Source organism: Corylus avellana, chromosome 2, assembly GCF_965113065.1.
Source record: "Corylus avellana chromosome 2, dhCorAvel1.hap1.2, whole genome shotgun sequence".
Taxonomy (NCBI): Eukaryota; Viridiplantae; Streptophyta; class Magnoliopsida; order Fagales; family Betulaceae; genus Corylus; species Corylus avellana.
The window spans coordinates 44,477,470-44,502,891 of record NC_142491.1 but is presented as its reverse complement, the minus strand read 5'-3'; the positions used below and the strand labels follow the sequence as shown (position 1 = coordinate 44,502,891).

The 25,422-nt window shown below is 37.2% G+C and overlaps 3 protein-coding genes and 1 pseudogene across 5 annotated transcripts; 1 reads left to right on the top strand and 3 right to left on the bottom strand.

The window, feature by feature from the left end:
* Nucleotides 1–1,215: 1,215 nt before the first annotated feature.
* On the bottom strand, nucleotides 1,216–5,701 carry LOC132161585 (uncharacterized; annotated as a pseudogene). Its single transcript, XR_015911336.1, has 2 exons — nucleotides 5,090–5,701; nucleotides 1,216–3,614 (listed from the first exon to the last, which is right to left on the bottom strand). The product of XR_015911336.1 is annotated as an uncharacterized LOC132161585 (transcript).
* Nucleotides 5,702–6,582: 881 nt separating this feature from the next.
* On the bottom strand, nucleotides 6,583–11,893 carry LOC132168226 (ATP-dependent Clp protease proteolytic subunit 6, chloroplastic). 2 transcript variants are annotated; one of them, XM_059579348.2, is made up of 9 exons: nucleotides 11,705–11,893; nucleotides 11,532–11,569; nucleotides 10,936–11,005; nucleotides 10,345–10,546; nucleotides 10,150–10,215; nucleotides 8,950–9,090; nucleotides 7,957–8,010; nucleotides 7,116–7,208; nucleotides 6,583–6,831 (listed from the first exon to the last, which is right to left on the bottom strand). In XM_059579348.2, exons 1-9 carry the CDS (start codon nucleotides 11,794–11,796, stop codon nucleotides 6,784–6,786), a joined length of 804 nt encoding a protein of 267 aa, XP_059435331.2. In that variant the 5' UTR covers nucleotides 11,797–11,893; the 3' UTR covers nucleotides 6,583–6,783. The 2 variants fall into 2 exon arrangements, with proteins under 2 accessions (XP_059435331.2, XP_059435332.2); XM_059579349.2 differs by lacking the exon at nucleotides 7,116–7,208.
* Nucleotides 11,894–13,296: 1,403 nt separating this feature from the next.
* LOC132167536 (mediator of RNA polymerase II transcription subunit-like protein) lies at nucleotides 13,297–19,777 on the top strand. The gene is made up of 2 exons (XM_059578542.2): nucleotides 13,297–14,032; nucleotides 18,589–19,777. The coding sequence occupies exons 1-2, from the start codon at nucleotides 13,503–13,505 to the stop codon at nucleotides 19,214–19,216; spliced, it is 1,158 nt and encodes a 385-aa protein (XP_059434525.2). The 5' UTR covers nucleotides 13,297–13,502; the 3' UTR covers nucleotides 19,217–19,777.
* A 637-nt stretch (nucleotides 19,778–20,414) lies between these two features.
* LOC132167264 (uncharacterized) lies at nucleotides 20,415–25,422 on the bottom strand. The gene is made up of 4 exons (XM_059578176.2): nucleotides 25,223–25,422; nucleotides 22,511–22,736; nucleotides 22,326–22,430; nucleotides 20,415–21,425 (listed from the first exon to the last, which is right to left on the bottom strand). The coding sequence occupies exons 2-4, from the start codon at nucleotides 22,692–22,694 to the stop codon at nucleotides 20,686–20,688; spliced, it is 1,029 nt and encodes a 342-aa protein (XP_059434159.2). The 5' UTR covers nucleotides 22,695–22,736; nucleotides 25,223–25,422; the 3' UTR covers nucleotides 20,415–20,685.

The following is a 25,422-nucleotide window of genomic DNA, read 5'->3' as shown; positions in this document are numbered from 1 at the left end:
GTGATAAAATGTCTTTAAAAAAAAAAATCTTTAATTTTACTGTTGTCCACTCATGATCTACAAAACTTCAGTCATTTCTCGTACACCCAATTACCAACCCCAATTCTCGTACATTTAATAATTTGATGTTATTAAGAAAAGTATTTAATTGCCACTAAACCTCTTCTAGGTGGCAATATTATTCTGGCATAGTTTACAATAATAACACAGTTCTGTGCTATCTACCATGCATATTAAAAATAAAAAAATAAAAAATATGAATCTCTTGTGAACATTTCGAGTATATATGGCTTTGCAACTTTTATAAGCTGCAACATCCAGCCATGATTAATAATAATAAAAAGTCTAAATAACCCCACTTATACTAACATCTCATTTTTCATCTCTTAAATTGTGTTGCATAATTTTTTTCCTTTGAAAATATCATTCTTCAGGAGGCACCGCACTTGTTGCCGAAAGCAGCATGTTATTATTGCACACCACACGATGATGACACTAACCAGTTAATGCATGCCTGCTTTCACTTCAGTCACTGGTGATTGCACCCTCCATGGCATGCTGGATAAAATGGTCAGTGTTTGAAATTTAAGTGATCAATTAGTTCCCTACATCATCTCCATGCCACAGCAGTCATCCTTGAATAGAAAAAAGAGGAGGGACAGCAAGATTCTTTCTATGCAACTGTGTCATGTAAACTGATTTAAGTGATGTTTGCATCAGTCGTTGATGCCAAATGAAAATAATCTTGCTCCTAATGCTAATATGGATAATCATCTGATTTTTCTTCTTAAATCTTGAGCAATTACTTTAGAAATCAAGAATAAATTTGGGGGGGGGGGGGGGGGGGGGGGGGGGGGTGCAACAATGATAATATCACAACAGAGATGACATTGGACATGTCAGGTGCAAACTATATTACAAAAAAAAAAAAAAAAAGGGGGGGGGGGGGGGGGGGGGTGTGGTGGGAATGATGAATATAATCCAGAGGCATAAACAAACCTCCCCCCAAGCATGTTCAATTAAATTTTAGCAATCTTCCATTTTCAGTTTCCAGTGCTGTATAGCTGTCCTGGAAACTGAAAATAAAACAAGACTTTCAAGCTCATGAAATTTCAAGTACCCAACGGGAAGACGATATTTTTGTATGCAAATATAATCTCAACTAATGACCAATTTTAGCAACAATGGAAGACTCGAGACAGTTAAACCAAAATAGAAGAGAACACATTGTCATGATTCAACAATAGTTTAAATCAAGAAGAAAATCTTTATAATTACACATACATATACATTGACCACTTAAAGCATTAAAGGTACTATCTCATATGAAACTTGAAGTTTGCGAACTGCATAAAGGCATATGCAAAAGTGAAACCGACTGGTTTTACCTGTGCTCTCCACAGTCACTCACAAACACAAAGAACAAATGTATATATTTTGTTCTCCTAGGTAAATAGAACTCTCACAATCATATAGGATAACAATTCCTCCATCCACCCTAGTTTATGGGGAAGGAGATTTCTTTCGGTTTAAAGACCATAGGCAAAACACACACACCAATGTAAACTTTCCCAAGTACTCAATGCAGGGAACATCCCTTAGACAAATCTATGGAAGTATACTATTTGTACAGATTATAACACAACACTATAAGCACAGCCACAGGAAACAAAGACAACAAGAAGCCACATAATCCTATGAAACAAGTCTCTTTCCATCTATCTACCGGTAAGTAAATACCTTCTAAGGTATGGTGCATCAACAAGAATCAACAATTCTTATGACAGAGGGATTGATATTAGTATGTAGAAGATATACAGTAAAGTGGACAAGCCTCCCACTCTAACCTGAAAGATCCCACAAACCTGACCAAACCAAAGCCTACTTTCAGACCTCAAATCCCATTTCAAGACAAAGTTCAACTGCTGCTAGCCCTTAGGATTGGGGTTGGGTCAATTTTCAACCTGACACAAACCACCCAGGTGGAAGCCCCACTTTGTTCGGCATTAAAGCCTCTTAGTTGGTTACTCCTAGCCATAATACCTACTATATTCTTCTTCCTTAGCTTTGGATGTAGTTTGATAGCTGACAAGCCAGAGCAAGCAGCTGCAACCAATGCTTACAGGGAGGACTTGGCAAATATATTCAGTAAAGGGTCCTATCCAGCTGCCTATAAACTACTTGTTCAATATCCGACATGGCTTCCACACACGAACCATACCCAAAAAGAGATTAAAAAAGAAAAAGAAAGAAAGAGTGAAGCTTACATGTACTCAACATCCGAAGAGTAGCCAGTGACATAACTGAAAGTTCTGAACCTTCCGATCCCTACTGTCTTCTCATTTGCTATCTATCGCACCATGGCTATAGAGGAAAATATATTCATTCTCTTGTAATCATATTAAGGATTTCATTTCTGCATCTGCTTTTGATAAAGAGATCTGGGTTCTGTCGTGATTAACATCATAATTTCTACCTCCGCCAGCAATTGTTTCCCCTCTTTCTCGTCCAGGTGACAGTTCCAATTACAAATTACTTCAACTTCAACAAATCAGGCAAACGATACTTCAACCACTTGTTACTTAGATAATAAATCCCATCAACTTAAGCCACAAAGATTCAAAAAACCCACAATTAGACAATCAGATGCATCAGTTTTGCAGTTTTCCATAAATTTCATGCATCAACAACTTGGAGTTATCAACCACGTGTTTGCTTTCATAAACAACTATATAATTACATAATTCATGCCTTGGTGCTGGCCTGAGTGATCGTAATTCAGTGAAGGGATTCGTGATCACAGATTTTTGGTACAACTCCCTGGCTGGATGGACATGCTTCCACCAGAAATCAGAGAGTGCTATCTTCAACACATACCAGTATTCTATATCTCTGTATAACCGAAATAGACTACTCCCTTTAGGAGTCGAAACATATAAATCCATCCAATCCCTGTCCATAATTTCCATTAAACCCTGAGCTTGTGAAATACAGTAAAGGGGGAACTCGTGTCCAAGGGAGAGCCTTGCTCACATCTCCATTGAAAAATGGGCACTTTATCTCAAGCACTCCCCGTGAAGGTAAACCCATAAACTAGCCTGTCAACTACCCCATCTGGTAAACCTGCTAGCCAATCATCTTCGGAGTTTCTCTCACCATAGACCTGAAATTCAGGAAACAAAACAGTATTTCCTGTTATGAGCTTGTATCTTTCAAGTGCTTCCTCTTCTTTGATATTGGTCCAACAGGTTTCCCGAAAATGGCTCAATTGCGCCAATTTTCTCTAACCACAGCTGGGCTCTTCGGCGAGGCCGAAAACCAATAGCCCCGGCAAAAGTGCTCGCCGTCAATTTATGCTTCCTGAGTTCTTGCCAGTTTTTGAACCAGTGCTGAAGACCACTCGATTGAAGAACAGAATAAGTTTTCATTCGATGCAAATTTTAGAGGGCGGCCAGATTGACTTGAAATTCTTCCAGAGGGATGATCTAGAACCTGGCTACTATAGTTCCTGCTATTGCTAGGATTCATGAAGAGCACACTTATGTATCAGCTACTCTTGTAACTTCTGATTTGACAGCCAGACAACAAGGAGGAGGCAAGAAGCAAGTTCTTCACTGCCCAAGAAAAACAAGCTTTACTGAGCGCAAAAAGAATGGAGTAGATACAATGAAAAGATATACCATGAGACAGTCAAAATTATAAAATCTATGATTTAAACACGTGAAAATATTCAAAATAGTAAAATCATAGCAGCTCCATGAACATATAGAAATGAACTGGGAGTCCTATACACATAATATGATGGTCAACATAACTCAGGCCGTGTCAAACCATCACAAAAGGTCCAAGATCCAGAAACTAACTGAAGTGATCTAAATTTGTTATCAAAGCAATTCTTCTATACTTGCAGAAACTCTTATAAAGAAGGAGGTCATAAACAAGTGATGCTCTAACTAAAACGAGGAATTGGATAAAGTGGAGGATCAAAATCTTTTTTATTGATAAGTCACACACACACCCAGTAGGTCCTAAACTCACAACGTCACCCTCTACCTGGTTCTTACAAGGGAAGGAGGTGCTCTTTGAACTAGTAAAAAATAATCCATTTGATGAAGGAAGGGCAAAAGCACCAGTAGCAATGCAAGTCAGCAATAGGCCAAGAATGCATGCACTCGCATACATGCAAACGAACACCAAAACTGTGGGGTTAGCAAGACCATCAATGAAGCTGGGTATCCACCGGAAATATAAACACACACACACACACACATAAATGCAAAACAAACTATCAGAGTTTGGGGTCAACAAGACCATCAATGAAGCTGGATATTTTCCGGAAACATATATAGTATATTCTTTTGATTTCCTTTCACAGTACCAAGTTCAGATTTTTGTCTGGCTACCTAGAAGCCAAGATTGAGTGGCATTATTTTTAAACATACTCTGAGAGGCCCCAAAAACACCTCCCTGGTAGCAATATATGTGAAACTGCTAAATAGTCTGTTGCTAGTGGGTTCTCTTAATCCCAGGTTCGAGTCCCCCCAGGTAAGTAAAAAGCACTATTCTTTTGTGCATTGGCTGGCAATAATTTTTGGGACAATTGAGTACAGTCCCCCTGATCTTAACCAGCTCTGGATATCAACTTCTCTGGTGTTGGGAGACCCAATCAGGTGTCTAATATACGCAGGCCCCTTTTTGTTTTCCTCTTTGCCACCAACAATGCCCAGTGATCAATTGAACAATAAACACACTCCAAATACATTTCTTTGCTCCTCAGAAAAGATGAAAAATATTAAGCCAATAACTATACCTCCAAGTGTGCTAATAAAAATATCCCCAATGGGTAAAATTGAAAAGTAAACTGGGAAGGAAAAAAACAAGTATTTTATTTCATTACAGATGCATTTTGCTACTTCATACTGGAAGTACAACTAAGTTTTGCCGCTCTCATCACCAAGCTAGTAATCGTCTATTCAAATAATAACTTCTGTTTGTTTCCCAGGAAAGTTGCGTCTAAAATATAAAAAGCAGATTTTTTGCTTAAGAGCGAAAAATTGGGGAAAACGAAGAGAAAGAGGAAGTGATTGACCAAGCAAGCCTGCGAGGACTCCGAAGCATAGGGACTCCGATTCCGCCCTTAATTTAGCAATCGAAGAACTCTTGCGGCTCTGAATGCAAAGATCAAACATCTCTTCATGCCATGCTCGCTCTCTATCTCTCTCTTTCTGTGAATAAGAAATCAAACCCCTAGTTTGTAGAACAACTTCAGACACAGACATTCAAGGACGGAGAGGGTTTTAGATGGAGATAAGGGGGTTTAACGCCCCATGGATCAGAATTTAGGGCTGAGAACGGGTCGGATCGGGCCGGGTATTGGTTGTTTCGGCTACCCGGCCCGCATGCTACGGGTTTTGAAATTTATGCCCGCGACCCGGCTAAAATAATCAATATCAGGTAATGTGGGGCGGGTAGAGCGGGTATGGCGGGGGAGGGGCGGGTATTTTGTTAGAGACTCACAATTGGAAAAAACTTCACGACGACAAATACTTGTCGTACACAAGGCCGGCAAGGAGGACTAAAGCCTTGGCGACAGAAAGACTATTGAGCTCGACCTGGGTGATGGCTTGGAGAGAGAAGTTGAGGGCGTCGGAGTAGTTGCTGCCGCCTGCCGGAGATGGCTTGGAGGGAGAGAGAGAGAGAGAGAGAGCTTCTGCAGTGAAAAAAAAAAAAAAAGAGAGAGAGAGAGAGCTTTTTTTTTTTGTCCTTTTTGCTTTTCTCTTTTTCTTTAGGTTTCATTGAAAAAAATTGTAGCTCTTACTAAACCTGATTCTTTGGCTTAAAAAAAAAATGTTTGGTTTTCTTTATTTGATCAAAATGGGGTAAATTATGTCCCCAAGAGGTAGTTCAATCGACTGTAGACCACGCCTAATGAAGCGAAGGTCACTAGTTCGAATCTCCCCTCCCCCTTCCCTTGTGTGGACATGTCAAAAAAAAAAAAACCAAAAAGGGTAAATTATAAAAACCACCCAAACTCTACCGAGTTAGGAACAATAGCAACTTAATTAGTAATTTAAGAAGATTTTTTATTTAAATTTAGTTGGAGAAATTTTCTCTAATTCAATTCATTAAATTAATGTCATTAAACATAGCTTGTAATTCTCACGTACATTTTTTTAAAATACAAGTGAAAATCACATATATTTTGAATTTGGGCACATGCTAATTTAATAAATTAGGTTAAATGAAATCAACAGAGAATGCATTACAAGAGTATGGTTGATAATGTTGTGAATAATGATTTTCATTTTATTTTTTTTTTAATGTAACATAAAAGGTTAGATTTTTTTTTTTTTTTTTTTTTTTTTTTTGAGGTCTACATTTGAAAAATGTTTTGTGTTTTGACTAGTTTATTACCAATTATATATATGTTTTTACCAAAAAAAAGCAGAAATTCTATTTGGTAAATCGCATAAAAGACTTTAATTAAAGTTGCACAAAACCAAGACTACAACCAAAGGGAAGCAATAGTGAGCTAAACTACAACCCTCAGAGTTAGATCAACCCCAGTGTTTCTTAAAACCAGAACCTCAAAAGATTAGCCTTATATTGATAGATGATAGCAAGCTTTAGAACAAACAAAGTGGACTCGACTCAAATCGGAATCCTAAATTTCAAAAATCCATGTAGTTATGGATGTTTTGGGGGTTTAGAGAAGGCAACCAGCCGCAGTATGAAAATCGAGTGCATGAAACATTCGGGCACAAAAAAAAGTGTAGCTTCCTTTCAGTATTCCGTTTCCAAGACGCCATCAATGAGTCCAAACTCCATAGCCTGCAAGAAGGCAGCAATAGAATGTTGACAATTTGCAGTGGCAGGTGGAGCTCAAAATCTTAAACAAGTAGCAATCAGCAGCCAGAGAGAAAAATGGCACCACAAAAGTTGGAAGCGGTTAATGAAAGCTCTATTCCAGGATGCCATTTATGCAAGAGCATCACTGGAACAAGCAGTTGGAGAGGAAAGGGGTAGGGCGTGGGGTAAGGGAGGTTTTTACTAAGCACTGGCATTGAGCACCATGACCTCATAATCCAACATAAACTAGCATTTACTGACATTACCTCGGAAACAGACAGGAAACGATCCCTTTCAGTGTATTGTTGCACTTTCTCAAGACTTTGGCCGGTGAAAGTAGCATACATTTTGTCAATTTTCTGAGCAAAATTACCAAGGAGAGGAGCAATAAAATAATGGATCAGTAAGAGTTTTTTATAGATGAGAAGCACGCAGCAGCGTTCACTGAAAATACTTTATTATTATTATTATTGGTAAGCTACACAGATATCTAGTAGGTCTTAGACCCAGTCTCACCCTCCACCCCATTCTTATGAGTTAATACCATCGACTCAAAACTCATTGGCTGCAGCACAAGAGCATAGGTACATTATGAACCAAAACCTTCCACTTCTCAGAGTGATGTTTTTGAGCTATCTTTGTTGATATTGTAAACGCCATTTTCGGGAGATAGGTTGCAATTAGTAGCCTACTACTGGTAGCCTGAGTTTTCTATTGATATAAATTTCAAAGCACCAAAATGACGATAGTACCAAATATGAAAATTATTTGGAACGGTCCAGCCCAATATGCCATATAACCTAACTTCAGCTTCCCATACAGCCATTGATGCTCAAAATAAGCTGAGAAATTAGTCTTGTTTTCTTCAACTTTGACATTGTTAAAGTATTTATTAAATTTACCATTTCCTACTAGTTTAAACTTTTAGAATAATTGGTAATTTAATACACATAACCAAATTAGCCAAATAAATAAATAAATAATAATAATAATAATAATAAGAATCAGTTTACTTATTAGGTTCAGCTTGAATATAACTCAAGTACCCTAAAATGAACCCATCCAGAGATTAAGTTTCCAACTGAGAAAGGAAGGAGATAGACTCACGTGGCGAGATTGAACTGCTTCATTCACTTGGCGTCTCACATCCTCCACATGACCCTACAAGCAGATAAACTATAGTCAAATCTGTTGTTTGCAACAAATGAATCATACAGTATTTTTGAGACTCAATCGTTCAAATTGCAACATGCACTGAATTAAACAAAATTCTACAGGAACTTTCAGTTTTTGACGACTATGCATGCATATATCAATAGTTCATGAAGGCATGCACTTATACGTCATGCCTGGGGAAATGAACTAAATATAAAAGAAGATAGGGTGGACATGGAAAGATAGAACTTCTACTCTTCCTAGCTTAGCAAGTTATTTAGTATCAAAACAGATGCAGTCTCACGCACTAATCCCTACAGGTTCCCGTAAGGCGAGAACTTCAAGCCCGATTTCTGGATAAAAAGGATAAATTTTGACCTAATATTAAGGGATCCAAACCCAAACATTGCACATAAGACATGGGCACGCAGAATAAAGCAATTGCATCCTCCATGTCATTTCATGTTTTCTAAATCCAACACAAATAAAATCATTTGTAGCCAAAGTTGTCAGTTAGTAGCTCAACAGGTAAGTTAAGTAAGAAAGCCCTATTCCCAACCTCTCAAGTATAAGCCAGGCTGAGAAAATTATAAACACCAATGGCATAAATATAAGAGCAAAGCAATTATGCTTGATATGTTTTCAGGAGCCCCAATTTGTTTCATTTTTCATTTCGGTGCTTGTTTATATTTCTGACTACATTTTAAGGTCCACGTGTAGTTTCGACAACATACATGAGGGAAAGGAGGGGAAGCGGGCTACATGGTGTGCTTGATATACATTTTTGGTCACTTCCAAACAACTCAAGCTGTTGGGACTGAGAGTGTCAACACACCTTTCATGTAATATGGCAAAATAGGCCATGACAGTTCCAGACCAATTAAAACAGATTAATGATTTTCTTCCTTAAACTGCAATAAACTATACAAAAAAGTTAGTTCATACCCCACATCCACTCTGTGGCTGATGTATCATAATCCGAGCATTAGGCATTGCATAACGCATTCCTTTTTCTCCACCAGCAAGAAGCAGGGCCACTTGGCTTACAGCTACTCCAAAACATACTGTACCAACCTTAGGCTTTATCTGTAAAAGGAATCACTATATGCTTACAGAATATAACATTTACTTGACAGAGAATGAAAGAAAAAGGTTCGATGGGTCTAAAGAGAAAAGGCATACACCAAATAATATCTAATGGAATTGCATGTCAATTATACAAATAAAAATGCTTTTACCTGCCTGCTGTTCTAAAAGATACAGAAACCAACGGCATAAAAAGTAAAATAAATGACGAATTTTATTTTATTTCTGCCGTAATTCACAAATGTTCACTTTCGTCTTCAATTCAGATTTGCTTATTATGGACATCAAGTAACCTATTGGATAACAAATATAACATTCATATCTATCTGAAACCTTAGCTTTTTTGTTCTTTTCATATAAACTAATCATCAACCTTTAGTTATGTTAGAAGAGTTTGTTAGGGTTAAAATAAAAAGTTGGTGACAGGGTTTTGTTACAGGGATATTTTGGTCATTGTGCAAAATATTACAATATATATATATATATATATATATATATATATAGAGAGAGAGAGAGAGAGAGAGAGAGAGAGAGAGAGAGAGAGATTATGAGATTAGAGAGGCAAGACACGAACATAAGCCTCCTCTTTCACTATTTTCTTTCTATGCAAACCCTACAACAAGTTATATACTCCTATTTTCCACTTTGTCCTCGCATCAAACCATCTATTCTGGACCAGCAACATGTAGTAGTCTATTCTACATCAAACTATCTTGGAAAAAGGATCCTGCCCAGCACCTGCAAATTTGATTAGGAGTAGATGGAATATTTGTCAGTTAGTGAGATGGAAGATAATGGTTAAATGGTTACTCTTGCTCATAATAATCTGAATTTGGGTATGAATACTTGATTTAATTAAATCAATTTAGGATTTATTTATAAGAGTTCATAAGGACCTGACAGTATTGCGTTTGCTGATATTAGGTCAATGATAATGCTTGTTCTCATCTCCTGGAAGGTCAAAGCGAGTAATGGTAGATTGCCAACACAGAGTAGTAAAGGTATGAAACAATAAAATAAGAAAAATAAATAAATAAACAAAAATATATAAAACCTTACCCATGACATGCAATCGTAGATTGCCAACACAGAGTAGGTGCTTCCACCAGGGCAGTTCAGATACAACTTCACAAGGTAAGCACAACAGAGTCAGAAATGAAAAAGAACCATGCATTCAAATTCTGGGTTTGTAACCCATATTTATAGGTTATAATGGTGGAAAAAGAAAATACCAAGATAGAAATAGAGCCCCACCAGTATATCTGCATCCTCATCAATAGTTGCCAAAGTAAGAAGTTGTGAAATAACTCGCTGAGCCATTTGTGAGTTGACAGGCTGACCAATGAAGATTATGCGATTCCCAAATAATACAGATGAGAGGTCCAAAATTCCTCTTGGCGTCAATACTGCTGGCATTATGGGTGGATTCCCCCTTTTGGCTTCTATTGCACCATAACTGTATAGGAAATGGATTTCATGAACTTATATATCCACATAATACTAATAAACAGAAAATTAAGAAAACATGGAATAGATTAGATATCTATAATTTAAATGCAGTGAAGGAGTTGATCTGAGTAACAACAGAAGAATAGTATGTATAATGTATTCTAAAGTAATTTTGCAAAGACTAACACAAACAACCATGGCATAGCTGCAATGCCTTGCATTGTTTCACATGTGCACCACTATACTTATTCATTTCAGAATCCTCATGCAACTTTTCAATGGAAATTTTATGAAAAATATACACATACTTGTTGTAAGATAATTCACCATAAAAAGAATAAAAACAATACAACATGGACAACAATCGCTTCAATCAAAAGGGTAAAAGAAATTCACCTTACATTAGCATCACGGAAATCCTTCTCTCCGATGTTTAAAGGTAACCCACCAGTCTTATTAGATAGTCCTGTCAAAAGATATGATCATCCCCTATAATTGTTCACTTCATTTGTGCATATAGACCAGTAACTGAACACAGAAACAGCCAATTATACGAAAAGCTATTATCAACACTGTCAAATACATATATGTGTGTGTGTGTGTGTGTGTGTACATAGATACATGTGGGCTAAAAAATAATCACTGTGTAAATATGTACTAATTGACATGTTGATATAAACGGCATCAAAATTATAGGCCAAAAAAAGACTGGGGGAAACAGATTTGACTTGACACGGTTTTTTTTTTTTTAAGCAATTTGACTTGACACAGTTAAGCTCAAAAAGATAAGGGCTTTTGATCAGCATGTATTGAACCCAGATGAAGCGTTGGTTAACAAAATTAAGCTTTAAAAAAAATTACAACTTGGGCAAGCCCGAAACGCGTAGTAATGCGAGTATTTAGGTCCAAAAACGCACAAGATTGTCACCTATGCTTACATCTGCAAACGTTTACAACCAAATTGGAAATTCATTAAAAAAATAAAAAAGTACCGATTGTTGAATAATTCTCTACGGACCTCGTTGAGTTTCTGCACCATAGCAAAAATGATTCTGGCATTAATAGAAGTAAGTAAAAATTAAATGTTGAGAACAATAAAGAATAACTCGCCATTAAAGCAGCAATGGTGGTATAAACCAAGATGGCAGAAACCAGAGATGAGTACCTGTGAGAGAGTGAAGAAATGGGAAGCGAGGTTCTGTTGCGAGAAGCGATTGAGAACCTCAAAGGCGCTGAGATAGAAGCTGAAGCTATCATTTCTCAGAGAAAGACAGCCAGAGAGAGGAGAGGTTTCTCTAGGGGATAGAGGTTTCCCTGAACTCTTTATTCAAACTGAATCTCACTCCCTCTTGCAGTCGTATGTTTTCTGTCTGTCTGTCTGTCTGTCTGTCTTTCTTTTTTTTTTTTTTTGGGTGGTAGGGAAAAAATAAATGGAATTTAGCCTGTGGTAAAATACATGGAAATTTGCCTACTTAGCTATTTTACTTAGTGAAAAAATACAATTCTTTATTTTACCTATTGTTTTTTCACTACACACTTCAATAGATTCTCTATTTCATTCTCTACTTGCTTTAAAATATTATTTCTTATTTTTTTTTATTATATTATTGTCAACACTTAATTAAAAAGAAAAACAAACACATATATAGAAATCATTCATAAAAACAAAAATAAACAAATATGAGGAATATTCATTTCACATTTAGGTACTAATTCTTAAAATTAATAACATAAATAAATTTTTTCATCCAAGTGCAATTGATTTGTTTCTGTCAGTGTGTTTCCAAGCCAAAAAAAAAAAAAAAATTGCATTAAATATTTGATCCAACTGCAATTAATTTGTTTCCATGAAATAAAATTTTCCTACATTCAATTTTTTCATCCAACTGTGTGAAGAAATTTTGTTAGCGATAGATAAATTTTGTGTTTGAGAGAGATACCTACTAGATGTGAAGAGGTGTTCAGAATAAATAAAAGATGTTCGGTGAAAATAGGTGAAATAAATAAATAATAAACAAAAGAAAAATAAACAATATTTTATTCATCTAGTGTATTGTAGTGAATAGTTCTAAATTGCTATTCATTATAGCAATGTAACTATTATAGCTAATGGCAATCTACTCTATTGGAGCTTAAAAAATAGCAATAATAGCTAAATATAGCAAATATTAGTATTTTAACGGAGAGGTGAATAAAGTACCCAGAAAGTCTTGAGATTGATCAACCGTCCTCAGCCAATTTTGTGGTGGCCAAGCCACATACTCAACCTTGAGATGATGAAATAATTTTGTTTTTAATAATTTTTAAGATGATTTAGATACTTTATATCAATATTCCGTCCTTTAGTGCACATTAAATTTATTTCATAATTCTTTTAAAAGCATTTTTTCTCAATTATTTAATTAGTGATATCTTCCATCTCAATTGGAAGTGGAAAAGAAATTAAAAGATTCCTTGTTCTCGTATCTCTTGTATTATTCAGAAAAAAAAAAAAATAATAATAATAATAAATTGATTTATCTCCTTTCCAATTGCAAAGGAGTGGATATTCCTTTTGGCCAAGCTGAATAATTCGATTTTCATAGAAAATAAAAATTTGAATTGTCTTAAATCTTAACTGCTAATTAAATCCTGTGGACAGCCAGCCTCACCAGAAAGTATGCCGAAGCATATTACACGTTTACGAATTTACAAATATAAAAATTAAGCAACAAGAAAATATATAATATATATAGAGGTGGCAGTCATCAGGTGTGGTCGTGTTCATCACTATAATGATGAGTGAGTGACCCCTCTTGGCTCTTGCCCTCTGCCCTCACCTCCGAAGCACGCCCACACTTGTTGTAGAGAGAGAGAATCAGAGAAAGTCATAGATCTTAGATTCTATTGAGAGAGAGAGAGGGAGAGAGAGAGTGTGTGTGTATGATTTAATTTAATATTTTTGGGCTGAGAGAGAGAGAGAGATGGAAGAGGCGAAGGCATTGGCTCAGCAGCAGCAGCAGCAGCAACATCAACAACAACAGCAACAAATGATGCTACAGCACCAGCAACAGCAACAGCAACACCAGCAACACCAACACCAGCAACAATTGCTGCTCTTACAACAGCTACAGAAACAACAGCAACAACAACAATTACAACAGCAACAAGCGGCGGCCATTTCGCGCTTCCCGTCGAACATCGACGCGCACCTGCGACCGCTCCGACCCATCAATCTTGCGCCCAACCCTAACAACCCTAACGTCCCCAACAACCCCAACAACCACATCGCTAATTTGCAGCAAAGCCCTAGCAATCCGAGCCCTCAGCAGCAGCAGCAACAGCAACAGCAACAGCAACAGCAACAGCAACAACAGCAGCAGCAGCAGCAGCAGAGTAGGGCTCCCCGACCCGGGAACCAGGTGGAGCTCCAGATGGCGTACCAGGACGCGTGGCGGGTCTGCCATCCGGACTTCAAGCGCCCCTTCGCTTCGCTCGAGGACGCCTGCGAAAGGTTCCTTTTTTTCGATTAGGGTTTCGTTTTGTTGTGTATGCTTTTCGGTAATTGGTTTTGTGAAATGTGAAATTTTGTGACTTGCTGCTTGGTTGCTGAGAAAATTTTGCTAGAAGGAATTAACGGCTTTTTGAATGTACTACAGATGGGTTCTACATTTGCTTGTGCATTTGCTGTACAATTGTATCGCATTTTGACTGCAAAAATTTATAGTTGAAAGATGGATACATATGCCTATAAAGTGAATTGCTTTGAAAAGTGAAAGTTTTTAGGGTTAAGACTATAATCAAGAACACGGTGATTTGCACAAACTTCTTGAACTGCTCTCTTGCATTAGATTCTGGTACCTTTGTTCATATCTTGCCGTATCAGCATCTGGGTCCCTGAAATGGTGTATGTGGCATGATTTGAATGGGTTACTGGAGCTTTAATACCAGAGATTTTAATATCTGGCAGTCAGATAATTCTCTTTGCTATTGGATTTGTATGCCGTGAATACCCTGAAATCTGTTGCTTCCTTAATAGAGACAGAAACAGGGTAGTTATGTGTTGCATAAAGTAGCCAAAATATTATTTTTTTTAGGTTTTTGGGTCAGTGAATACAATAATTCATGTACATGAGGACGGAAGAAAATTGGTTTCTGTTGACAAATGTCACCTTGTATGAATAAATGGCGGGTGTGAGTTGCTTATATTTCATATTCACACGTGGCAGAGTTGGAAAGCCTTGTAAATATGGTTTTCCCAAATAATGGGAAGCAAATGCAAATACAAACTGAACATGGGTTTTGGTGTTTGGAGTCATGTGCCATATGGTACAATACCATTTGGCTATCCTGCTTTGTTTTGCACTGCCTTGTCATCTGTGCTTTTCTATATGATGTATATGATTGTCTTGTGTTATAACTGCGATAAAGTTAAAAAAGCAAATATGCATAAAAAATGATACAAGATAAAATGCTAGAGGTGAACACTATTTTGTTGCTTGAAGTGGGAATGTGCAATTAATTACCCAAAGTTGTTATTGTAACAGTTTGTGTCACAGTTTAACAGCTGCTCTGATATTTTTGTCCCAAATAAAATATATTATGATGCCACGAAAGGCGTTGATTTTGTATTTGATAAAATGAATAGAAGAGTATTTCTTGTTGTTTTTCTCTTAAGCATTGTATATGAACGTGTGTGTGCACTCTTGGTATTTCAGTCTAAGTCACTGTAGTCAGCTTTGAGGGTCCTCATCACAAATTCCATGCTTGCAAAGCATTTCTTAATAACCTAGCATTTTCCAGATTTTGGATTCTTTTTTTAACAGTACTTGTGCTTCTATTTTTTGACATAGAATAGTCCTCGCTTTTTTAGTTTTACGAAATTTCTGGACTCTTTTTCTTCTTTTTCTTCCTAATTTGGGGTCTTTATTGTATACCTCTTGTGTACTTGGGTTGCGCCCATCTATATGCTAATAATGAGATTGATTTAGTTATTGAAAAAAATGTTATCGTATGTTGTGCTTCTCCAACCCTATCTGGCGAAGTGAAGCTTGTTATATATACATATATAAATACATGCATAGATATACACATACTAATAATAAAAAAATATATATATGTCTTTTATTTTTTCCTTGGCAAATATCTCTATGAAATGGATTTTGGATCTATACCATAAAAGTAATGTGCTGGTGTGCTGTCTTCTATTTGTTTAGATTCTTGCACCTCGTGTATCTTTGTTGAAGGAGCTTCTATGTGATAATGCCAGTACTACTTCCTGCACAATTCTACTATCTATTTTGCCAGAATTTTTTCTCTTCTTTTTACTATGGATGTATGGAAAGCCAAGAAATGTTTCATATGGTTTGGAATCAGAAGTAGTTGTATGTTATCAAAATTGCCTACTCATTTTAAGGAAAAACTGGAGTTATGTTAAGAAAAAGGTAGACACTATGTTAGTATTATACCTTTTAGAAGGTGACGTGGGAGGTTTTTTTTTAAAAAAAATCATGGGTGTTTGGAAGTCTCTAATATGCTGCCACTTTAGAAATAAAGATTAAAATGCTTTTTCAAGAAAAAGCCTGTTAGACAATTAGGTCACGCTTCAATACAACATTCCAGGAAATGCGAGCAATAAGATCCTGTTCCCTATGTGTTCTTAGGCTTCAAACAGTGTTTAAATCAAGTGGGTAACAAATATCGCATCCATTGGCCACTATAATATTTAAAGATATTTGGAAATACATTTTGAAAGTTTTATATAACATATACATGTTATGGGTTGTGCTTTGCTCTTTTAATGATATTTTGATTACTTATATATATATAACATGTACATGTTAAGTAATCTTTAGAATATACTTTGGTGTTCACATCCAGTCCAAGATTTTTCTTTTTAGCGTAGACGTATAAAGGTTTTTTAGGATGGTTGTGGATGAGATGACGTGCCAACTCATTTGAAGGATCATAAATGCTGTTGGAATATCATTTTTCCTTCTGGATTACCATGTCTAGTGCCCTACCCCATAGGGTTGGCCCTCCTTCCCATTACAGGGATGAGGCCTTCTTTCCCCCATTGAGAGTGGGAAAGAAAATTTGCATGTGACGAATGATATTAGAGCATCTTTTGTTTTAACTTTGTTGGGAAAAATTCATGTGACTTTTCATGCGGATATTTTTTTTAGTTATTCTTTCTTTCTCATTGAGACTAACATAACATTTTTTGCAATTGTAATTGCATGTAGTGGGAAAGCTCATGATTGAATTGCACTGTTTTCTTTGTGGGTCAAAGTATGCTTCATTTTAAATTAGATATTTCTCATGTTTCCACATAGTTAAAAATCCTCTTAGAAAGAGTATTCATGGGACATACTCATGTGAATTCAATAATTTATGCATATGAACTTTTAAAAAGCCTTCACCCTTCCTCCTGGGCATGAGGATAAACTGCTTAGCCCGTCAGGAGTGAAAGCTCCTGGATTACCTGGTAACTGGTTCTGGCGGGTGGGGTCAGTTACCCGTAGGAGTTTGATTAACGGTGAGGATTGTTGTACAGTATGCGTTTGCGATGTGCAATTATCTGAGTAAAGTTCTCCTACGTTATCAAAAAAAAAAAAAAAAAAAAGCCTTCACCCTTCAAAGGAGTATATATATATATTTTTTGGATAAGTAAGCAACAGACTTTTAATAAAAGCGTAGGGCGCCCCTTCAAAGGTGTATATATCTACGGCAAAATCATTTTAGTTGACTTTTAAGTTGAAGCTTGTTCTCTTATTAGTTAAACACTGAGGTTTTCAACTAGAGGTGTAGATCGGAAACTAGAAAGACCTCTCTGTCATTCTTAGACCATCTGTAAATTATGGGCTATTTGTGCTTAATCTATAGGCGCATTGTCGACAAATTAAATCAAGATGTTTGACTTCATCTTCCATGACTACTTTTGGTGTTAATTGCTCAATTTTAATTGGTAATGATCATTTTGTGCCCTCAATATTGGCTATTATGATAAATAGGTTATCTATTGAGGTTGAAACGAAACTTAAGGAGAAATCAATGGATGTCAATTGTCAATTATGTTCTTCTTGCAACAAACATTAAAGATTATGTGGAAAGCTAGCATGCTACTGGGTTGTTATCCTTGTAAATGTATCTTTTTTTCTTTCTTTCTTTCTTTTTTTAATGAATATATCCTTGTAAATGTATCTTAGAACTCAAGCTCGGGCTCGAGCTCGGTATCACAAGGTTTTAATTTCTTTATCTAACCAGAGCTCGAGCCGAGTCGAGCCAATCGAGGGCTCAACTCGGCTCGAAAGTGCCCTTTCACGATCCTGAACTCGATCCCGAGTGTGTCAAATTCCTTAATGAGCCGATCTTGAGCAATGGGTTTCAAGCTCGGCTCGAGCTCGAGATCGGCTCGTTTATTTGTCTTCCTAAATGAGCCAAGCCGAGTTTGCTAATACCCGGCTCGGCTCGGCTCATTTACAGGCCTAATCTTGTGTACAAGTAGCCATTCAATTTGTTTATTTGCTGATTGCTTGATCCTAGTGTGTCATGAGTAGTTTTGTAAATCCTTGATTGAGTGTGTTGGAGTGTCAGAGATATGATGAAAAATGTTTCTTTTTGTCTTGTAAATACATTTTCATTTTTTTTTTTTTATTTAGAGAGGGGGCTTCAAGGGGGGGTGAGGTGTGAAGCTTTTGCTTTGCAAATAGAAACAATCTTACTCCCAATAAGCAACTGCCTCCTACTGCATTCCCATTTCAGATTCTAGAGTTAGATTCGTCATTCTCTTTTCGGTCGGTAATAGTGCACTCGACCGTTGCTTATTTAAGCTTGATAGTGTGGTCAAAAGATATAAAATAAAGGTAAAAGATGGGACGTGCTGCCCTGCGCATTACTTGCATGTAAAGCCTGTGATACCTGCTTCTCATATGAATCATTCTAACAGATGAACAAGAGATATGAACTCGATATCCCACTGTTTTGAAATTATTTGCACAATGACATTTTGGAATCTTTTGTACTTGGTAGGATATCTCATTCCCTTTCTCCTCCCCATAATTTATGCAGATTACTGCCTTACCATGTGGTGGCAGACTATGAAGCAGAAGAGGATGATAGGATCCTCGATTCTGACACCACGGGCCAGATGCCCTCTCGATCCCAACAATGGGATCATAACATAGCTGCCAAAGTCGCAGAGTTTACAGCCACATTTGAGAAGCAGGCCCTTGCCTTCAACATAATATCCCGCAAACGAGCTATGGGAGAATTTCGATCTGAGGAGAGATTGATGATTGAGCAGGCTCTTCTCCAAGAGGAGAAGCGAGCCATGCTGGAAATAAGAGCGGAGATAGAGTCCAGAGAGAAGGCTGGCCGTGAGGCTCACGAGGCTAAATTGAGAATGGCAGCCATGGTTCAGGCGGAGCAAGCTCGGGCTGAGTCAATGGGTCGAGGCCCAATAAGAGCAAGTGCACTTGGGTCCCAGGGCAATGATGTTGCAATTGGTCATGACATGGGAGAGCAGGAGCAAGGAGGTAACGCTGATGAAATGATAAATGGATGGGGAAACAATGCTCAGAGAGATGAGAAGGAGCCATCTGAAGACTTCTTGAATGATGAAGAGACTGAAAATGGAGAAGCAGGGATGCAGGATGGGTGGCGAGAAGTTGGGGAATTTGATTTGAACTCTAGATGATCCTTGAAATGGGCGCTAGTACAAAACTCGTGATGAAGCAGCATGTATTTGAAATTTGAAGGAAATGTGTATCCACGACATTGGAAATCGATTGGCCTGAGCTGTGTTCAAATGTGGTTGTTGATTCTTTGTGATGTGTAAATCAGAGGAATGCTGCACATTGAAATCCGCTCACAGAGAAGGGGTTTGGGGGGGTGGGGGGCGAGTCGTTGAAGCTATGTAAAATGATGTTATTCCAGTAGGTTGGATGATTACTGTATTTGTGGCTTTGCCTAGCACGCTAAGTCATGGTGCAATAGATTTCATGCAAAAAGTCTTTTGTATTGAGAAAATTCTAATTAGATGTTTTTTTTTTTTTTTTTTTGTTTCCGTCTATCTACTACCTTCTCTTGACAAAAGAAAGACAAAATTGGTTGTGGGATTGGGATTTTTGTTATTATGCCGCAAGAATTTTTGTAAAATTCGGGCAGCTTATGAGGGAACACTGTAGGGGTCCATTTGTTTCGGACAGATGGGTCATTAATTTTAGGCTGCCCCGGAGTAAATGAACCTACAGGAATTTCGGGCAACATAATAGCATAGGATCTTTGCTTGTTTGCTTAATTGCTTGTGGGGTAGTGTTGCAGAGTCGGAGGGGGGAAATGATCTCCTTGGCCCGCCAAAAATATTTCCCCGAGTTGACTTACCAACAACCTTCAGGGTAAAGGGAAGCGGCATGGACGGCAAATTCGATGTGATATGTTCCTTTTAAAAGCATCCTAAAAATTTGAAATCATCGTCAGTTATGTTACATCTCTTTCCTTTACCTTGGGCCTTGCGTTATCGTCTCCCCCATCTGGAACCATTTCTTGAAATTCATACCGACTACTGAGCTGATACGCTAGCTCAATATATAATGAAAACCTGAACGAACTATAAGTTACATTAAAATCTCCCACTTCTAGATTTCTTGTGATATATAATGCTAAGCTAAGCAGCTAAAGTGTGAAAAAATAAAGTCCAAGTAATATTTATATGTTTTAAATAAATGAAAATTAATTATTTTGTTGCATTATTTATTTATTTGTTATTTCTGTTCTTTAATTAAATTTATTCTTCGACTCTTTTATCTTTTAATCCTGGGTGTAACTGTTTTGATGCAACAATTTCTTCAGGTTGGAGGGGGGTGTTTATCTTTTAACAACTAACATAGCCACACTGAAGCTTGGAGGAAACTCATTAACCCGTTATCTACATTACATAGAAAGAGAAAGCAAACGTTTCTCCAGAAACAAGCATCGAAATAATGACCCTACCGCTATGCCTGCTTTATACCTTTCAAACCCCCACACCCTCACTCGAATCCACACTTGCACCCGTGCACAACCTGAACTACAGCACCAAAAAATTTGGCTAAACTAGATGTTGTGAGAAAAAAGGGCTTCAGATTTTTGGAGCCTGAAGCAAGAATTCACAAAAACTGACTGCGCCTACAAAATATTAGGAAGCTGTGAATCCAATCTCTGCTGTAACTCCTTGATCTTCATGGAAAGCTCTGCCTTCTGCTCCTTGTAGCTCAGCAGCAAATATTCCTTTCCTTCTATCACCTCCTTCAACTCTCCTACTTCCCTCCGCAGCATCTCAATCCTCTCCCCATCTCCTCTTCCTTTCTCTGGCAGCTCAAAATCGCTCTCCCCATCAAGAAACCCATTTGTATGGCCATTTCTTGCCTCAGATGGCCAAACTGTTGCCATGGAGGGCTTGCCATTGGGGCCCACATTCCCCACACAGTGATCTGCGATTGCCTTCCTCAGTCTCTGGATTTCTCTCTCGGAATCAAATAGGTCCCTGTTTGTGGCATCAAGCTGCGACTGCAAATGTGTAGAATGTGCTACCTGAGCATTCAGTGAGTTCTGCAACTCCACAATCTGATCTTGCATCTCCATTATCATATCATCTCTTCTCTTCAACTGCTGCCTCAGTTTGTGTATTACTTCGCGCTTGCTGAAAATATCAGAGCCAGATTCTGAGACACATGGAGAGTCTGAGCAGTTTGAATGGTGGAATCGCTTTGGCAGCAACTCAAGGCGATCAGGAGAAGAAGACCAAATAACACCATTATCCTTGTTAAATTCAGGAGTAGGAACAGTAACCAAAGGGAGAGCACCATCAGATTCAGTCAACATCTGGCCATTGGGAGGGCACTTTATCTCCATCATGCCTTCAGTTCCTGTTTCAAAGCAATTATTACCTATGCATACAAAGGGGAGACTACGCTTTTAATTTTGGGAACACCATTAGTAAGTGTGATTTACTCAAGAAGTCCAAAGAAGTGAAATTAAGCGATGTAGGGCTAGAGGAAAAGTAACAGATTCTAAAAAATTAATGTGTAATTGTCACTCCAACAAGGCATCAAAGGGGCCAAACAACACTGACTAATACTGGAAGAAAACTGAACAATGAAGTTGGCTGGACCATTCAGAGAGGTATTCAGAGGAACAGAATTAATTGTAAAGAAGAAGTTCATGATCCCTCTCTTTCTTCATGTGCTTTCAAGCACTCATTTTCCCAGAGATTTTGCACCATTTCTCTTTACCATGAGCTAATAATTGAAAAAAGAAAATGCAATGCAAGAATGCATGTCACAGCATACTAACTACAGTCCATCCAGGAAAAAAACTCAGTTTTTCACTACCATTCTAATCACCAAGCATAACATACATATGATGCAAAAGCAAAAGCTTCTTTCATTTATTGGCTCCTGGGGGTGTGTTTGGGAACAAATGGAAAGGTCTAACAAGAGTGCAGAGCCATACTTAAGCATTCATATCAAATCATTTGCTCCTCCTCTAATTCAAATGGTCCTACCTCCTCAATATCTTCCGCCCACATCCAAGATTGGAACAAGATAACACCAGGTAATCTACAGTCATTATTCTATACGCAGATACTAGCAACATTATAATAAAACCAGTATCCTCTCACAAAGATATATATGAAACTGCACATAAAAAGACAGACAGTTAACAGATTAAAAGATAATCGATCACTACCAAAAGTTTGATGGGGAATTACAACTTATCTTCAACATTGAGAAAGTTAAAAAATATAAATTAATCACAAATCACACCTGAGATGCAATTGAAGCAGTCGTCATCTTCTCTTGTAAAAGAATACACATTTGAATGCAAATGGGAACCAGCAGCCTTCCTTCTGTCAGAGGATTTCCCGTTTCCTGAAAAGCAAACAACTTTCACAATTGCAAGCAGGTATATCTCAAATGACAATTCGCAAATGATATGCATATTACAAGACCTTTCAAACTATTATTAGCATTCTGTTGCTGCTTTGCGTCAAGTGCCTGCTTCAGCTTGTAACCTAGGCGAATTGATAATGTACTTAACAAGGCACCACCAGCAATGAGAATCCAATTTGGCCCTTCACCCTGAAAATTTTTTGACTTCTGAGCTCTAGGTACCCCATTTGTTCTTGGTTTCATTTTAAAGTTGGAGGGAAAAATTCTGAATTGTCAAAATATGACCTACATTGACAATGCACAAAAAATTCCATTGTTATTCATATTACAAACATATTAGCTGAAACTGCTCAAGAAAGAGACAAAGTTCAATAGGCTTTTGACACTTTTCAATGGAAAAAAAGGTGCCATGGAAAGGCAAACAACATGAATCAAATACAATGAAAAAAAAAAAACCTAACCTGAAGATATGAACAAAAGAAAACTCGGACAATTATGAGGATCTTGAAAGAAAGTAACAAAAAAAGAAAAAACAAAAGCAAGAACTTCTTCAGATTCTTATTTTTATATTTGTAAAAGAAAAGAAATATAAATTATTTCACTGGTAAGTGGTAACCCACTCCTTAATTCACTAAAAATACTTGCAAAAGTGAAATTAAGCATATAGTTTAATAAAATTTACCTTTTTCTTAGATTTTTATGCAAGGATCATTAGTATGTTCTCAACAAAATTTAATCCATTACACAAATGGGCTGGAAAATTCCAACCTCCCTAACCTGTTAAGTAGCACATATTAATATAACTGCATTATAAATTGACGCTGATAATATAGTAATAATGATGTTAGAAATCTTATTTGCAGTTCTAAGTTTTGTGAACATTTTATAGTTCAAATCTTTGGAACCTTTTTGTTCAGCACTACAAGGGAATATACTTTTATTCTCGATCATGTAGTTAAAGCCCTGGTTTTGGTGAATGGTCGAGTCATATTAAAGGATAAGGCTTATCCATGGGATTACGCATGCTACACCTATCACACACCTTCTGAAACAAGAATTATAATTGAATATAGTCAATAAAATCTACAAAAGAATGAGAAGAGACATTGCCAAACTCATTAGACCATTCATACAAAGTTCACAAAAACAAGAATTTCAGCTCGGGATTGGATCACTCGACATTGTTGAAATGCGGTCATTTCTCTCTTTCCCAACTGTCCACATAAGGAAAAGAGGGGCTGCTTTCTAGATCAATTGTTCCTATTCCATCTAAACATTCCTTGCCAATAAAAACATATATCAACCACCTTCTAAGGCACCACCCATGTAATGCCAAATTACAAGGAGAATTTTTTTTTTACCAAAGGTCATTTGCAACTATGTGTGAAGTAGCAAATGATCAATAGACTTGCCACTACACATACAACACCAATCCACTAATATGGTGTTCCATTTAATCAAATGTCCACAGTGCTCACCTTCAAGGGTGGCTTTTTTTGTTTGTACATCAGTGCTAGGAAAAATCCTGACCTTGAATAATCTAATAAAAAGGTAAGTCATAGTAATGGACTGATGTTGCATGCGTAAGAAGAGCGGGGAATCCATTAATCACCTTTTACTCCTTCTCTAATTGTCTGGAATTTTTGGAGTTGCATTCTTTCTCCTCCCTCCTATGTGGATGCCTCTCTTGTATACTCCCTATTTACTTGGGTAGCGCCCCTTTGTGCTTTCTAATAAGATCAAACTTTACTTCCCGAATACTCCTCCATGGGACATGCACTAAAGATGTGGTCTTGTAAACTTAAAAGAGTCAATAACCATGTGACGGTCAGATTCTTTCCAAGCGTCCAAAATAATTTCTCCTAAACCTTATTACCTTGATGCAACTTCGTACATAAATGAAAAGGGCAACCAGAGAAAAGTTCTACTATTGCCAACCTGTTATTCAAATCACGCACACAATATAAACCATATTCTACAAGGCTAAGATGCATATGATACTACATTTTTCACATAGCCTGGTCACGCTTCCTAAATAAATCTAGCTCCAGTCCATTCTGAAACTCTACCACTACACACTGAAAACGTCCCAAATATTCGAGTGACTCTAGACTTACACGTGTATTTAGTTTATCTCCCTCCTCAACTCTCCATTGTTTCATCCAAAACCAGCCTCCACTCCTTAAATAATTCTACCAACAATTTCTTTGCGCTTCTATCCACATTATATCCTTATATAGACTTATACATACGTATAAACGTACATAAATACATAGATTTGAATTCCTGTTTTTTATATGTTGAAGAATAAAGCCACATTATATGTCACATTTGTTGAAATTTCATCGAACAAAAATTAACACTTAAAACTCTACACCTATTGTGTGATAGGGCCAAGAGTCCTCTGCCTTCAGCAGCTCTGTTTTTAAGCTATTTGTGCTAAGCCTCATATTCCTACAAAAAGATAAACAGAGAGAAAATCTCTCCTCGGAGTTGTACTATCCAGTATTAGGCAATTACATTCACAGAACCAAAAATTTCACAATAAAACAAAATTTGTACGATTCACAGGCTTCCTACAAAACCTAAAACCAAGATTACTTTACTTCACATAAGAAATGAAATAAAATCCGAACTCGGAAACCGAATCGGCTATTGTTACACAGAAGCACGCGAAGATTATAACAAATTTAATGAAAGACAAAAAAAAAAAAAAATCCATCAAAGTCCAGAGGGGTTTCCAGAATCATCGAAGGAAAGAAAGGACGAACCTCATTCAATGAAAGATTAGGGTTTCCAATTCTCTCTCTATCTCTGACTTTTTCTCTCCTAAGAAACTCCGTGGTTTTCACCTCTCCCTCTCTCTCTCTCTCTCTCTCTCTCTGCTCTTTTGCTCTCTCTCTCACTCTCTAAAATACGAAGAACCTGAGGTACATGAGGGTTTTGAAATGGCGGCTTTTGCTTGCCACCA

What these genes read in the sequence shown, in the direction of transcription:
- LOC132168226 (XM_059579348.2), bottom strand. Translation starts at nt 11,796, where the DNA reads ATGATAGCTTCAGCTTCTATCTCAGCGCCTTTGAGGTTCTCAATCGCT. An exon ending in ATTTCTTCACTCTCTCACAG is followed by an intron (nt 11,570 to 11,704) that starts GTACTCATCTCT and finishes GCTATGGTGCAG; the next exon opens with AAACTCAACGAGGTCCGTAG. An exon ending in ATGAGGATGCAGATATACTG is followed by an intron (nt 10,216 to 10,344) that starts GTGGGGCTCTAT and finishes TACCTTGTGAAG; the next exon opens with TTGTATCTGAACTGCCCTGG.
- LOC132167536 (XM_059578542.2), top strand. Translation starts at nt 13,503, where the DNA reads ATGGAAGAGGCGAAGGCATTGGCTCAGCAGCAGCAGCAGCAGCAACAT. An exon ending in CTCGAGGACGCCTGCGAAAG is followed by an intron (nt 14,033 to 18,588) that starts GTTCCTTTTTTT and finishes TAATTTATGCAG; the next exon opens with ATTACTGCCTTACCATGTGG.
- LOC132167264 (XM_059578176.2), bottom strand. Translation starts at nt 22,694, where the DNA reads ATGAAACCAAGAACAAATGGGGTACCTAGAGCTCAGAAGTCAAAAAAT. An exon ending in TGCTAATAATAGTTTGAAAG is followed by an intron (nt 22,431 to 22,510) that starts GTCTTGTAATAT and finishes TTTGCTTTTCAG; the next exon opens with GAAACGGGAAATCCTCTGAC. An exon ending in CTGCTTCAATTGCATCTCAG is followed by an intron (nt 21,426 to 22,325) that starts GTGTGATTTGTG and finishes GCTTTGAAACAG; the next exon opens with GAACTGAAGGCATGATGGAG.